Source organism: Sander lucioperca, chromosome 20 (assembly GCF_008315115.2).
Source record: "Sander lucioperca isolate FBNREF2018 chromosome 20, SLUC_FBN_1.2, whole genome shotgun sequence".
NCBI classification, from domain to species: Eukaryota; Metazoa; Chordata; class Actinopteri; order Perciformes; family Percidae; genus Sander; species Sander lucioperca.
The window spans coordinates 18,142,833-18,158,137 of NC_050192.1; the positions used below are offsets into that span (position 1 = coordinate 18,142,833).

At 41.3% G+C, this 15,305-nt stretch overlaps 1 protein-coding gene across 9 annotated transcripts in view; it reads right to left on the reverse strand.

Annotated features, from left to right (window-relative positions):
- Positions 1 to 15,305, reverse strand: part of abcc9 (ATP-binding cassette, sub-family C (CFTR/MRP), member 9) — a 99,046-nt gene that overhangs the window by 5,143 nt on the left and 78,598 nt on the right. For all 9 annotated transcript variants that reach the window (XR_004105060.2, XR_004105059.2, XM_031300304.2 and 6 more), the window contains 6 exons: positions 14,869 to 14,989; positions 10,710 to 10,840; positions 8,751 to 8,829; positions 4,631 to 4,739; positions 2,275 to 2,378; positions 1,342 to 1,475 (listed from right to left, as the gene is read on the reverse strand). Coding sequence is in view for 7 of the 9 variants with exons in the window: in XM_031300304.2 (XP_031156164.1) it covers positions 1,342 to 1,475; positions 2,275 to 2,378; positions 4,631 to 4,739; positions 8,751 to 8,829; positions 10,710 to 10,840; positions 14,869 to 14,989 (678 nt within the window). In the remaining 2 variants the exon portion in view is untranslated. The remainder of the gene's footprint in view (positions 1 to 1,341; positions 1,476 to 2,274; positions 2,379 to 4,630; positions 4,740 to 8,750; positions 8,830 to 10,709; positions 10,841 to 14,868; positions 14,990 to 15,305) is intronic.

Sequence of the window (15,305 nt, forward strand, 5' to 3'; positions counted from 1 at the left end):
ACTGCTTTAGTAAAAAAAATATTACCTGGCTGACGATGGGAGCAGCGGGACGCAAAAAACGAAAGTTACTGTTGCACTAGTCTGGACATCTTGCCGTGCCAACCTTGCTATAAAGGTTTCCTAAATGCCATGTATATACATTTGATGTCAGCTTACTAATTGATTGCGGGTTTTGTGTAGATTTGGACTTGTATACGTTTATTCCACTTTGTTTAAACGGCGAAGTGGAGAGGCCTCGTTCACCTGTTTGGAGCTGGCTGGTGAATGTGACGCTCGTATCGGCCTTGCTGGATACACCGTGACTCTGTTTGTGGATCTACTGATCGCTGTGGATTACTTTTTTTCTGTGTCATTGGATTACGGCAAAATACTTTTTTCTCAACGTGTCTTAACATTTTATGGTGAGTTTGGAGAGGCATCTCAACAGACTGTAGGTCCAACACTGATTGTTCACTGTTACATTTTAGTTGAATTTAAGTGTTGGGGCATTCGGCCACCATCTGCCTATTGCGTTCCAAAACAGCCGTGCCGCGATTGGATTTCATAAGGGCGAATTGTTAAATTGTTACAATGTAATTTAAAATCTGCTTTAAAAATAAACATATATGTTTTGGAATATAATGTTCAGCTTCGGCACCTTTACCTATGTGCTAAAATATACAATGACTGACGAAGCCTAGTGACAAGTCCATAGCAACCAGTGTTGAATTGTTATTTCCCATCGTCCTTTGCTGAATAGTCTCAATGTTTTATTGTTTTATTTCATGTGAATACTAGTTTACTAGAGGAGTAACTTAGTATTTGAAGTAATGCAGTAATGCATGAAGTGTGCATTTAGTTTCCATGCTTATTGTGTTTCCACAACAATGTTAGTGAGTAAATCTACTGAAATGGCCACCACACCATAACAGAGGAGTGGGATGTGTAAGATGAGAATGCAGAGGTTAACTCCTGTACGTCATGGCTGTAAAAATCAAATGGTATCTGTACTTCTTTGCTAAGTGCAAACTTACGCGCAAGGGGAGGGTCATTCCTCTTTTTCAAATCATTTTGGAGGGTCATAGGAAAATTATTACTGACGAGGGGAGGGTCACGTCTTTTTAGGTTAGAGGCCACAAAACTCCTCCGGTGGCCCCTTAATTAAATAACGAACAGTCCCTTAGTTACATTCATTTGGCTTAGGTGGTGCCCAAAACAGCTTGGGTGCTGCACCTAAACCTTATAATGGTAGGGAAAACCCTGCATATGGATCTATTAAGGAAGAAGCTTCTGGAAGTGCTCTATGATTCTCACATCACTGAGAATTGTACATGACCTGATATCACACACACAGAAACACACCGTGGCCATGTCTATCGATGCTGTGGCTTCGTCCATGATGAGGATGCTGCTCTTTCTGACAAAAGCCCGGGCCAGACAGAAGAGCTGCCTCTGACCGACGCTGAAGTTCTCTCCGCCTTCAGTCACAACCGCATCTGCAAACGGCACACATTTAATCAAACAGAAGTATTTGAGTCTTGCATGCAAATCAATGTATCCTGCAGGACTTCAAAACAGACTTTTAGTGCAATAAAAACTAGTCTCGCATTGCCTAGTCTATATCCACGACGTTCTACTTCCGGGATTGCTCCGGTGCCACAGGAAATTCCGCGGATGCATATCTTTCTGCCAATGTCCGTTAATTTCCTCTTTCTTTGTGTTGTAATTTTAAACTCTGGTGGATTTTTGAGGACTATGGTTAACTGCTCTTCAGATCTCTCCTTTGAACGTACACATGTTCCACCAAAACAAGTTCTTCCCGAGGCTCTTTTGCAGCGGCTCCGTGCGGAGCTTAGCGCCGGCCAGGAAGATTGCGATTGGTTGGTTGGCTAGTCCACACAGCATTACGGGATGGGAGAAAAACGTGCTCTGGTTTATTGGCATTTCGTTCAACCGTGGGCTTCTTGGGTGGCGCTAAGCCCCGGAGACAATGACGGTGCCTCTGCAAAACTCGGGGAGGAACTTGTTTTGGTGGAACATGTGTATGTTCAAAAGTAGTTTTAGTCGTGCAACAGAAAACTCAGACTGGACAGATAGTCTAGCTAGCTGTCTGGATTTACCCTGCAGAGATCTGAGGAGCAGTTAACCATAGTCCTCAGAAATCCACCGGAGGTTAAAATTCAAACACAAAGAAAGCGGAAGGTAACGGACATCCGGCCTAAAAAGAGGGACACTCGGCAGAATTTCTGGCGGCACCTGAACAGTCCCGGAAGTGAAAAAAAGGTATTTGAGTACCTAGTCCTCCGGGCAGCGCTTTCACCATGTTCTTCAACTGAGCGATCTCTAGTGCCTCCCAGAGTCGGTCATCAGTGCACGTCCTCTCTGGATCCAGGTTAAACCTGCAACAAGGGGACATCGTCAAGTCTGATCTCCGGCTACATGATTGGCCACCGCAGCGTGACGTGGGGTTGCGTTTCTCCAAAAGTTGAGTCGGTCTCAACTTTTCACCGCAGGCCCACTACGCATTTTTGAGTGTCCCCCGTTCGGCAACCCCCGCCGCAGCCTAAATGTACTAACCCCCCTATTTAAAATTAAAGGAAAGACCTGCGTTTTTGCCGGACCGTCGGACGGCCCAACGCAGGCAGTCTGAACGCGGCCTTCAAATGAAGAATGAGACAGAAGCAGTTTTATAATTATGCGTCTGTGTATCTTTTGTGTCATACCATTAATGTTATTGATGTTAATGTAGCACTGAACTAATTCCTTGTTTATTCTCAACATTACGCTTCTCTTAATTCTGCGCCGCTTAGTCAAAGCGAGTGTCAGAACATCTAAGATAACAGTGTGAAACAGTTACTGTCGACCATTCACCCCAGGCTTACGTTCACATAAACAAGAGCCGGTGGAAACTCCAAGACACCCGCACACACTCTCTGTCTCTCTCTCACACACACAATTATCTAGAGCGGCATATCTGTCCAAACAAATAGCACATGCTCTTTGTCTTTTATAACAAACACGGAGTCACTGTATCGTCTGGTAATACAAACACACAGAGGTTTGTGAGTGTGTGTGACAAAGAAGAAGAAGAAGAAGAAGGAGGCAGAGAACGACCTCCTCAGTCCATGACGTCTGTGACAAAAGTCAGATTAGGTCCAAGCCCAGAGTTCCCACTGTGGTTTCAACTACTAACCCCGCAGCTGGGACTTTGTGTCGTCATGTGACAAATGTCTTTCGGCACAAAGCGGTTTTCCTTTTAGTTAGTTGTTCACTCGTTGCTGCAGTTTGGGCTTTGCTTGATAGGACTTGATTTTATTAACTTTGAATGCTCATCATTTCATTTCTTTTCAAACCTTTATTTAAAACTCAGAGCCCAGTGAGGGAGACCCTCAATTTAAATGGGGCTGAGTGCACAGCATGCATTTCAGCAAATTACATTATAATTAAAATGACAACAACATTTAAATTACAACAGATACAAAAGTGTAAACAATGAGGTAAAACAGACACAAGAAGATACATAGAAGTCATTTATCAAAGCCTTAAACTGACTGATAGATGGGGGAGAGACCAATAACCATAATGCTGTGTTTTAGCACTATATTTTCCAAAAATGAGTTTGGTCCAAGATTCTGGCGCATTACACGCTGTGCCAATGGTATGAAACGGTACACACTTCGCGTCTCCTAAATGGGCGTGGCCTTGTTTGAAAGTGTAGTGAACCTCGTGAGTATAAGTTATTAATATTTTCTTCTGCTATCATGAGATATTTACACAGCCGAAAGACATATTTAGCATTACGGAATTTTTTTTTTTAGGGCATTTGCGAACATTAGCTGACGTTAGCTTATCAGTGTTGCCAGATCTTGCGAGAGTTTGTTCCTGAGACAGAAACAGGTCTCAAACAAAGTTAATTTTCTCCTGATGTGTCCGTCTGATAAATGCCATTTTAGTGTCAGAATGTCCAATATTTACTTTGGTGACTGTGGGGCGAGAGAAGCAGTCATAATATGTGTTCATGTTCACTAATACAACAGTGTGACACCTAGCTATAGCTGCTTTCAAGAGCCAAAGTTTTGACGTCGCTTCCTCTCCAGCAATGCAATCTCTCATTGAGAGTTTGCAATGTCCACTTGCACTTGCTTTACATAACTGTACTTACTTTTGTATCCGTATTATCCTAACTTATTTATCAAAATTTGATGCATCAATTCTTCAATTCAGAAAGTTTTAAAGTTCTATTGTCTTTTATCTTTCTTATGATGGCGTAGTCTTTTCTGTGTTGCCGTTTTGTAGTTGTAGTTTGTAATGACTTAATGTCATTTTAAATGTGGGCCGCCCCTCAACGATCTTACGAGTTTAAACAATCAATTGAGTCAGGCTATGCAGAAGCCTCAGGGGTTTATTATGTGAGAGTCCTGTCAACACAATTTACAATTCTTGTGCCAGCGATGCGGCTGGTGACACGAGAATATAAATAGAGACAGGAAATTGTTTGCTAATTGTTGTTAGCTGTGATGGTGAGAAGTCGGTGACGAAGAAAACATAAAGAAGAACCCGATCTTAAGACTGTACGTGACGATACTTCACCAATGTTGGGGTTTCCTGAAAATTATATACTGAAGCTGTGTTGGAGTGTGTGTTTGTGTACCTTATTGATCCACTAAACAACACGGGATCCTGGAGGATGATGGAGAGCCGCGACCTGAGTGTCTGCAGAGGAAGCTTACAGATGTCGATCCCATCGATGACGATCTTCCCTGCAAAGAAGCAAACATATGCTCACATCTCGAATCCCTGTTACACGCACCTTCTTCTTCTTTTGGCCTTGGATTCACAATTTATTGCCATCACAGCTCAAATACATGTGACTGTGTATGTGTGTGTGTGTGTGTGTGTGTGTGTGTGTGTGTATGTGTGGTTCAGAATCTCTCATTACCGAGTCAAGTAATAACTGTCTGATTATTACTGATCAGCAAAACCCCCAAAACAGAATATTATGGCTGTAAACGTAACTTACAGCTCCTTTATTTGACATTTTTTAAACTGTAATAATCCATTTAAATGTGTCCCTAAAAATGTAAACTTCTTTACTCGTTCGCATTGCAACGTCTTCAATAAATATTTTGTTCGGTCGAATACAATGTTATATTTTTGGGGTAATGAAATAATCCAGAATGTTCTGCACAGTTCAGTCAGGAGAGCTATCACCAGGACGCTGCTCTGGTTTTATTTCACTGCTTTATAAGGGAATGCTGCTAACACACACACACACACACACACACACACACACACACACACACACACACACACAGGTCTTAATTTACTGTTTGCCCAGCTGTGTGTGTGTGTGTGTGTGTGTGTGTGTAAAAAGTAACTGTGTAATCTCATTTTTGTCCAAATAATCTGTCAAGTCATCATCTCACCCAGAACAAAAAAAAAATATGATACAATTACAATTTGCTTTCCAAATCCAATAAATAAAAAAAAGACAGTTTTAAGACTTTGTGACTGCAGTCTTGAGGAAATTTGACCCAGAGCTTGAAAATGGGCCACATCTTTTGTCATGACCTAATTTTAATCCTCTGATAGAGGAGTCTACTTAAGGTCCTCTTGTCAGGTATTTAAAAGTTTAAAAGAGACACACACAAAGAACAAAAAGACCTTTGGATTCTCACAGAGAGAGACCTGCACGAGTGTTTAAAAAAAGAGCTGAAATGCAAAGAGGGACGTTACATAAACATTTTCTCCAACATAAACAACTACTACTATACTACAGGATGGATGGTGAATGCGCAGGCATGACGCAGAACATCTTTTGAAGGGAATCTAATTAGATGACTTATTTACCTCCAGTGGTGCTTTAGTTTTACCAAAACCCATTACGATAACTCTGCCAATAAATCACCTCAACCTATGACTGACTGTGTTTGGGTTTAGGCTTCAGAGGATAAACTTCAGAGCAGATTGTCTCCACATTTAGGATGATCTGCTCTGGTGTTGTAAAACAGTGTTTCCCAACCCTTTAGGCTCCTGGTCCTTCAAAGATAAGGTTGATGTTTTTCTTGCTTTTTCGTATTGTCAACAGATATCATAAAATAGAAGGAAGGAAGGTTCCTTCCTGAGTGAAATGACCTGGAAGTATCGAAGCATCTAAAGGCTCTGACACACCAACCCAACGGCCGACCGTCGGCAGAAAAGGCAGTCGGGCTGATCAGTCGGCTCCCGTGTCCCCGAGTTGGTCAAAAAAGTTCCTCGGAACGCACCGAAGCGACGCCGACTTGAGTGAACGTTCTGCGCGTGCGTGAGTCGTAATACGTCCCCATAACAGCAGGCGGAGCTAATCTGTATTCGGAAATGACAGAACATCTCTCTAGACCTCGTAAACACAGAGCATGCTGTCGTCAGTCATTGTTTTCATCAGAGAGGGTTGATAGTAGTCAAGAAGGATCGTTGTTGTCATTACTCGCTGAACGGAAGAAAATACAATGGCTAGTAATAAGAAGATACTGGCGTTGTTAGCTCTCAGGCTTCTTCTTGTGGAAGAAGCACTGATTTGCTAGTCAAGGGCTAGCACTCCACCAATCAGATTGGTCATCGAGTCTGACTGCCCGCTGGCCGATTCAACAAGTCAAATCGGCCCAAATGAAGGCCAACCGCTCCTCCGACTGACGACGGCACGTAACACACCGAACAGACTTGAGTCACCGACCTCGCCAGACTGTCCAACGGCCGATAATTAGGTTGGTGTGTCAGGGCCTGAAGGTGCTTTAATGCTTCCTTTCTTGTTGCCTTTAGCAAAGGACACTGGACCATCCTTAACCAAAGGAAAGGAGATATTTAGAGCTGCAAAGATTAATCGATTCATTATTTTGATAATAGATTAATCTGAGTAATATAAAAAAATAAAAGCTCTCTGAAATTTCTCTGATCGCAGCTTGTTACGTGTGAATATGTTCTAGTTTCTTCTCTCCTCTGTGACAGTAAACTGAATATCTTTGAGTTGTGGACGAAACAAGACATTTGAGGACATCGTCTTGGGCTTTGGGAAACACTGATCCACATTTTTCACCATTTATGACACTGTATAGACCAAACAACTACTCCATTAATCGAGAAAATAATCGACAGATTAGTTGACAATGAAAAATAATCGTTTAGTTTCAGCCCAAAAGATAATGCCGTCCCACAATTCCCTGCAGCAGCAACTGTTGTGACCTGGCTCAAAGGTATGACAAAATGTGGAGAACACACGTTTGCTCAATTAAATCAAATGTATTTAAATAAACAAAGGTAAACGTGCTATCAGTTTATCAGTAATGTGTGTAGTGTATGGATGTGTGTAGGTGTAGCAATGCTAGAACGCAAAAGTAACTCAATCCAAAGTCCAAACAAACCAAGCAACCTTGAGGAGGGAGAGAGGAAGAGTGACTGCCCAGGCACTCCCATTTATGGACATGTGAGCAACCAGTTCATCCAGGTGTCAATCATCAGTCCTTTTTAACCAATCCCCAGATCCCAGCAACCAAAGGACTGAATAGGTCTTGAGGCCTAGGAGGTGTCACAACAACACTTAAAGCGACGCACCATTCAGCCCTTTACAAAAACAAACGATGAACCTATCATGCATAAATTTAACAATTACTTTATAATAATTTAGAAGGTATAAGTGCCCTCCTGTCTAACAGCAATTTATTTTAAAGTATCGTCTTTATCTTATAAGTGGATCAGAGGAAATGGCCAAGAAGAGCATGGCGATCAAAGACAAAACGAGGGATGGGCGGAGCTGTTCTTTGGGTAAAGTAGAACTTAAGAGCTACTCAAGGCAACAACGCTGAGGGAACTTTATCTTATGAATCATTCCCTTTAATGAGACATAAACACACTCACCCAGTGAAAGACAGCAAGACAAAAGGAAGCCGAGAGAAACTAAAGCTGAAGCAAAGATGAAAGAAGTGAAAGCAACAGGAACTCTCTCTCTTTCTTTCTCTGTTAACAGTTAGGGGTGTAAATTGCACGTTTTATCACGCTGCGATATTATATTGATTCTTAGGACAACGAGACGATATTTACTGTGATATTTACGATATCACAAAGTCTGCCAAGATATGATTTCGATTTGATTCAATTCAGGGGCCTGCGATCGATATGAGAGGATATATTTTTTTTAAAAGCAACTAAAATATGATTTGACAATTTCATTACTAAGCTTTTCCAGACATTTAACCCTCTGAGGACAAAAGACGCACTGTCCAAGCGATGTTTGACAACAGTCCTACTTAAAAAGCGATATTACAAAATTTCATTTTAGACATTTATTTACTATTTTATTGATATATATTACGCTACTTTTGTGAACCCAAGACCTTTGAACTCATTCAAGCACCAAAATAATTGAGTTCAGGTTTGCTTTCACAAGAGATTTGAGAAATTTCAAAAAGCCAACATCAACTTTTCAGCTTTAGGGCCAGATGATCTCTTTACACATTAATCTGGAACACATTTGGGCCTCACTGTACAGAAAGCTGAGTTTGTTCTGAATATGTTGATATGAAACACATTGGGTATCAAACAAACTACTCTTTTTGAAAAAAAATGTAATATAAAGTGGGAATTTTGAAATAAATGTGCATTTTAAAGATGGCGATATGCATCGATATTGCTTTACCTTTTATGGATAATATTGGATCGTTGAGGATTGAATCGATATATTGATCCAGATCGGTGTATCGTTACACCCCTGTTAACAGTGTGACAGCAGACAGACCCACCTTCGAAAATATCCACCATGTTGAAAAAGGCCAAGGACAGAGAAGACTTCCCGCTGCCAGTGCGACCGCAGATTCCCACCTGACGGTAAAGAGAGCAAAGGTAGGCAATAAGTTTCACTGTGACACGGCTGTGAGACATCAGACACCTGTGTGATAACAGAGTGGCAGCTACGTGCTGCGTGTGGATGGAGTTTTGCTCACCAAGTGTAAGTCCAAAGCTTAATGGAGACACATGGCTGTGACTTCAAAGGAAAAGTCCACATTTAACCCGTGGCGACCCACCATAGACCCATTTTGGTCTTTTTTATGGTGGGACAGGGCGTCTTTAGGGGGAGATAGCAGGTCAACCGTAGATGCCACATAGAAGTGGTGTATATCATCTGAAAGCTGGCTCAGCACTGCGTGTCAAGTTTTCTAGATATAAACATTGTGTTTTGGCTTGGCGTAGGCCTGTAACAATTATAACATAATCACATAAATCATTTACGTAATCACGGTTTCCTTGTTTAACCGCAATTAATTGCTAACATTGGCTAAGGTCTTAAGGGGTATGACTGTTGAGGCTAATTGTTGATTTTGTTTGGATATGCCAAATTGTAATTATATAAGTAATTATTGGTCAGACTGTTGAGCTAAAGATATACTAGCTGTTTTTGTGTTACTTCATTATCTGGGTCCCATAACAGTGATACAACCAAAAGATGCATCCTGGAATTCATTCAAAACTTTAATTTGTTTAGAAAAGTAATAAACAAATAATTTTTTTCTAAATTGACTTAACGAGATTGTTAATCGCAATCATTCCTGAGACAATTAATTGTACAGCAAAATTTGGAATTCTTACAGCTTTAGTTAGGGGCCTATTCAAATGTTGAATGGTGTATAAGGGCTTGCAGCATTATGACGGAGGTATATGTTGGCCATTCTCATGTTTAATTATGTCTGATAAGTTGTTGCAGCACTTTCTGGGCTGAAACCATTTGTTACGCATTTTGAGTGCAAAACTTAACAATTTCTTACCATTCGAGAATTGCAAAAAACGATCCAAAATACCACATTAAGACACCAAGACCTTGAGGAACACCGTGGGAAAATCCATGTTGTGACACCTGCTCAGACGTCGCACCACTCGCGCTGGTTTCAGCTGCTGGAGGAAACGTGGTTCCCAGAAAGCCAACCACTACCACGTGTTTTGCGCCTGTCCAAAAGTAAATACTTTTTGGCGTAAGATTTACACAGAATTAGTGACTATATTTGGGACGAAAACTACTTTTCATTGCGTCAAACTCCTTTTTGGGCTACTACCGTCAACGTCCACGAAATATGAAAAAAAAATACCTTATGGAGTGTAGCTGCAAGAAAATCAATTACAAAGAAATGGCTTAAACCAGACACCCCAACTATAGAGGACGGGTATGACCTCATCTATGAAATCTTTGTAATGGAAAGAATCACCTTCTCCATGAGGCTTCAGGAAATTAAATTTGGGAGAACTGGAAAATGTACAGTATATTTCCCTGAAACGCCCTTCCTTTGTTTAAATTTGTTTATTTAACTCATTTCTTATTAATTGTATTGTACTACTATTACTATTATCTCAAATGTTAAACACCCCATGTTCTCTTCTATAATTACTTTGTGAAAAGCTGAAAACGAGTTTGGGGTCCCCTGCTGGAGCTGCTGCCCCCGCGACCCGAACCCGGATAAGCGGACAGAGATGGATGGATGAAAAATGGATCCCTCTGGAAAAGTATTTAAAGATGACTGTGTGAACTGCTGCTGTTGAGTGATTTCAAATTACGGAAAAATGTCAAATATTTTTCGGTGATTGGATGGCAAGCACTTCTGTTATGGGAACTGCTCAGAAAGCCCCTTATTGTCAATATACCTAAGAAATCAATACATCCTCTGAAAGCCCTAGGACTCTAGTTTGTGGTTGTAAAGCTTCCCGGTAATTACCTTCTGGCCTGGTTCGATGAACATGTTGACGTGTTTGAGCACTGGTTTGAGCATGGGATCGTAGCGCACGCACAGCTCCTGGATCTTTATCTCGCCGTTCTGGGGCCAGTTCTCAGGCACCTGAGAGGCATCTGCACGGAGAGAAACACAGGAGGGTTGATTTCTGAAAGACACTGGTGCAGAAAACTCTGGGAAATGCTGTCTGGAGTCTCAGACCAGGAACAGCGTGCCAGTTGTCTATGTTACAGTCCTGGCTGGTGTTAACATGAGCATATACACCGTATGGACCAAGTCATAACACTGCAGATATACAGTTTCCACTGACATCACAAGCATACAGTTATAGTTTTATCACTTAACTGTGATATTTAAACCTTTCTGGGCCCTATTTTAACGATCTAAGCGCACGACGTGAAGCGTTTGGCGCAGGTGCGTTTAGGGTGTGTCCAAATCCACTTTTGCTAGTTTGACGGCGGAAAAAAGGGTCCGGGCGCATGGTTCAAAAGGGTTATACTTAGTGTCTTCATTAATCATAGGTGTGTTTTGGGCGTAACATGCAATAAACCAATCAGAGTGTCATCTCTCATTCCCTTTAAAAGCCAGGCGCTTTTGGACCTTGGAGCATTGCTATTATGATGGAGGATTTGCACCGTAATATTTTTATTTGTAATCTTTTTGCATGTTTGTGTGCTGCTGCGCTTCCCTGTGTGTGTGTGTGTAACAAGCATAGTGTGCACGCGCTGTGCATAAGCCCTGGTGCATTTTACTAATTTGCTGTTAAAATAACAATGAAATGCTGCGTTATTGACTTTAGACCAGGTTTTTGTTGGTCAATGGCGCGATCACTTCCCGCTGCCTCAAGATAGCAATACGCCAAGAATTCACCTGAACACACCTCCCTGTAAGACCAGCACGCCTATGGGCGCAGGTGCATTTGCTATTTAAACGACGTGGGCGCTGGACAGGAAATTGACAACTGCGTCGGTCTTAAACTAGCAAAGACACTTTGCAACGGGTGCAAGATAGAGCCCTTAAAGTCTCCACACTTTAGCACAGGGCTGGACAACTTCAAAGCTATACCGCAATTAATTGGCACATTTATTAAGTTTGTCATGTAGTCGACTAATCTTCGGTAGTTTTGGTCTTACGTCAACCAAGATTCCTAGACTCCGCCGACTTTCCAGCGCAGAAACTGGAGTGAAGATAATGACCTCTTCTGAAGAGTCCATCATGTTTTTTTAATCCTCTGTGTCCTTGGCTACTGTGTAGAGGATGGGTGGGGACGGTGTGCTGACAGTTCTGTTGTTATTACTTAAAATTCCTCATCGGGGCGACAGAAACCACGCACTATAGTAAAGTGTTGCTTTTGCATGATTCTTTGTGGAGAAATTCAGTTTTACAGATCTTTTGATTAAATCAACCAATCGATTAGTCGATAAAATTGAATGAGTGTTAGGCAACTCATTTATTTAACCAAGGACAGCCCTAACATTTACTTTGATAACAATAAATGTTACAAAAACAGTTTTTATAAACAGAACACGAGTCATAACTTTTTTTCTTATAAATTATATGTTTGTCCTGGTTATTAACTGTATGGCCAGTTACAGATTCTGGACTGGATTTGGCTTGATTGATTAGCTGAACTTCTTCTCAGTTATATTATATTGGATTCAGACAATTCATTCATTGAAAATTGCGATATGGGGGCGACCTCTACCTCCCCCAGTAGAGTGTCCTAAAAGTGTTTTCGTATTCAGTAAACAACGTTCTCACATATTTCAGCCCATCTGTACACCACCAGAGCTAGTGCTACTAACCAGGCAGTTTGAACTGCAGGCTGCAGAGACGTTGCGCTGCGAGCTCGGGCGAGTGATAGATAAATAGATAGACAGATAGATAGACAGATAGATAGATAGATAGATAGAGAGAGAGAGCGATAGAGAGAGAGAGAGAGCGAGAGAGAGAGAGAAAGAGAGAGCTGTACATATTTATAATCGATATAATCTATCTAATGTTACATTTTTCTATGTCATTACAGTTTTATTAGAATTTAATAATTTTTTTGTTTCATATTGCTTAATAACTTTTGTTTTCATGTTTGTGTTTTATATTTGCCATACAAATATATTTATATAATTAATATAAATCATCCTAATATTGTGTTAATGTTCATATTACTGTTTATTGTGTTTTGTCCGAATATTTACAGAGAGAGCGTGAGAGAGAGAGACAGACAGAGAGAGAGAGAGAGAGAGAGAGAGAGAGAGAGAGAGGTGGTGCTGCGAATGAGAGAAATACAACTTGTAAAACAGTTGCCCCGACTTGTGACAACTGTGCGCCCCTTTTTCCAACCAATGACATAGTTTGTCCCGCCCCGGTTGTTAGCGACCCTCGTCATTTGCAATTCACATTAAAATCGATCAACCTCTTGACCTGGGTCGCAGAACCGAGTCGGTCAACGCGGGTCAACCCTTTCAAACCCAAAGTCAACCCTCTGTGTGAAAGGGGAATAAGAGTCTGCAGCCACGTCCGCCTCTCTGTGAGGCTGTACTTAGGCACAGTGGGGTTTTGAGCTATATGCTTAAATCAGCATGCTAAAACACTCACAATGAAAATGCTAAAATGCTAGCAGTTTAGCAGGTACTGTATAATGTTTATTAAGTTCACCATCTTAGTTCAGTTTGTTAGCATGAATGTATGAACTAAAATTCCAAAGTTTTGGGGATATTTTACTGTGGATCCTACACTTCCCATAATGCAACTATATACCATCTTTTGTTACAGCCTCCATGCCTGGTAAATGCAAATGTCCGTCACACTCCAGTTTGTAACACAGGCTTTCCATTAAAAATGTGTAATCTCCAAACTCAAGTTTCAGTTTTCAAGGTGGAGGAGTGAGCCACATTATTCATATTACTACACTGACAAATTTCATAGTTCTGCTGCAGGCTCCTTTGGGTTTCTTCTTCCCTAACTTTGGAGAGACTTTTACTTTTTATCCATTTGCTGGAAGCTTCCATGATGTCAGAGAGGAAGAATCCTTCTGTTATATGTCAGTCTGGGGTTTTGAGATAATTTACTGTAAAGCACAAGGTTGAGAGGAAAAGTCAATAAGACAAATAGCCCTTATATGAGACACAGAGATGGAAACCTTTTCCTTAACTCCACTTTCCCTCTTTACTTTTCTAATATTTCAATCTGGGGGAAAAAGAAAGTCTTTCTTTTACTTTCTTGGTTTTTATTTTTACTTGCTTTTCTTCCAGCCATCCTTCAAACTCAAATTGTTTTGGTTATGTTTCCCGAAATAGCTGCTCTGTCTTGATGAAAGATCCTTTTGGCAGTTTTCCTTTTTTTGTTCAAGATTCGAAAAGGTTTGGTACGGTTAGATATCAGTAATCTCATTGGCACTACTTTGATTAAGTTAAAGCCAAATAGTGAAAAGTCTCGATGTTATGTTATCTGTCCTGCCAGAAAAACATTCCAGCAGCATTTGTATTCCACCATAGCAACAGCACATCCCATAAACCCAAAGCAGCTTCTGGACTCTTAAGCAAAAGATGAAAGTGTTGACTCACGCACGCAGGCACGCAGGCACGCACGCACGCACGCATGCACGCACGCACGCACGCACGCACGCACGCACGCACGCACGCACGCACGCACGCACGCACAAAAAATTACATTTGGACATGCAGGAATGACATCCTTCCCAACATTTTGGCTTTGTGTTGCTGCTGAGATATCCAAAGATATATATAATATATAAAGATGTATATAGATGCACGGCTCACCCAGTAGAGCGTGCGCCCCGTGTAGGCTGAGTCCGACCCGCAGCCCTTTGCTGCGTGTCATCCCCTCTCTCGCCCCCCTTTCCTGTCGTTCTCCAGCTAGCTCTATCATAAAGGCAATTAAAGCCCTAAAAAAAACATCTTTAAAATAAGCACCAGAGATGGTTCTCTTCTTATCGCGGTCGTTGTGAAAATGTCAAAACACAGTGAGATGCATCATTTCACAAGCTGTGCAAAGTTGGATCAGCTGCCTGAGATGTCATCCGGATTTACGGCCAGCTATATACTGTATGTGTGCGTGTGTGTGTGTGTGTGTGTGTGTGTGTGTGTGTAATTTGTAAGACTGACGTCGGTGTACGTCAGCTTACCCATGGATCCCTCGTAGTTCTCTGACTCTGTGCCAAGGAAGCTGTTGACCTTCTTCACCGCTGCCATCTGGACCTCCAGGTCTGCCAGGTTCCGCACAACCCAGTTCAGGTAGTTGGTGACCTAAGCAGTCACATCCAAAGAGACTGGATTACGTTTCCATTGTTAAGATAATGTTTATGTCTACAGTGTAAACCTACTAATGAGCCCTCTGTCACTTTGAGGTACCCATCAAGCACACATAGAAGCTTAAAATATACAGTATTATTTCTTGAAACCAACCTTTTCTGATTCTACCCGTGTAAACATTTAATGTTACATTATTTTTGAAAGTACCGTTGTTGTTTTTTCACCCAGACTAAAACCAAGAAAATATGGCACAGTAACTACAATATTCAAGACCATACAGCAAGATAATAACAAAATAGACACATTATAA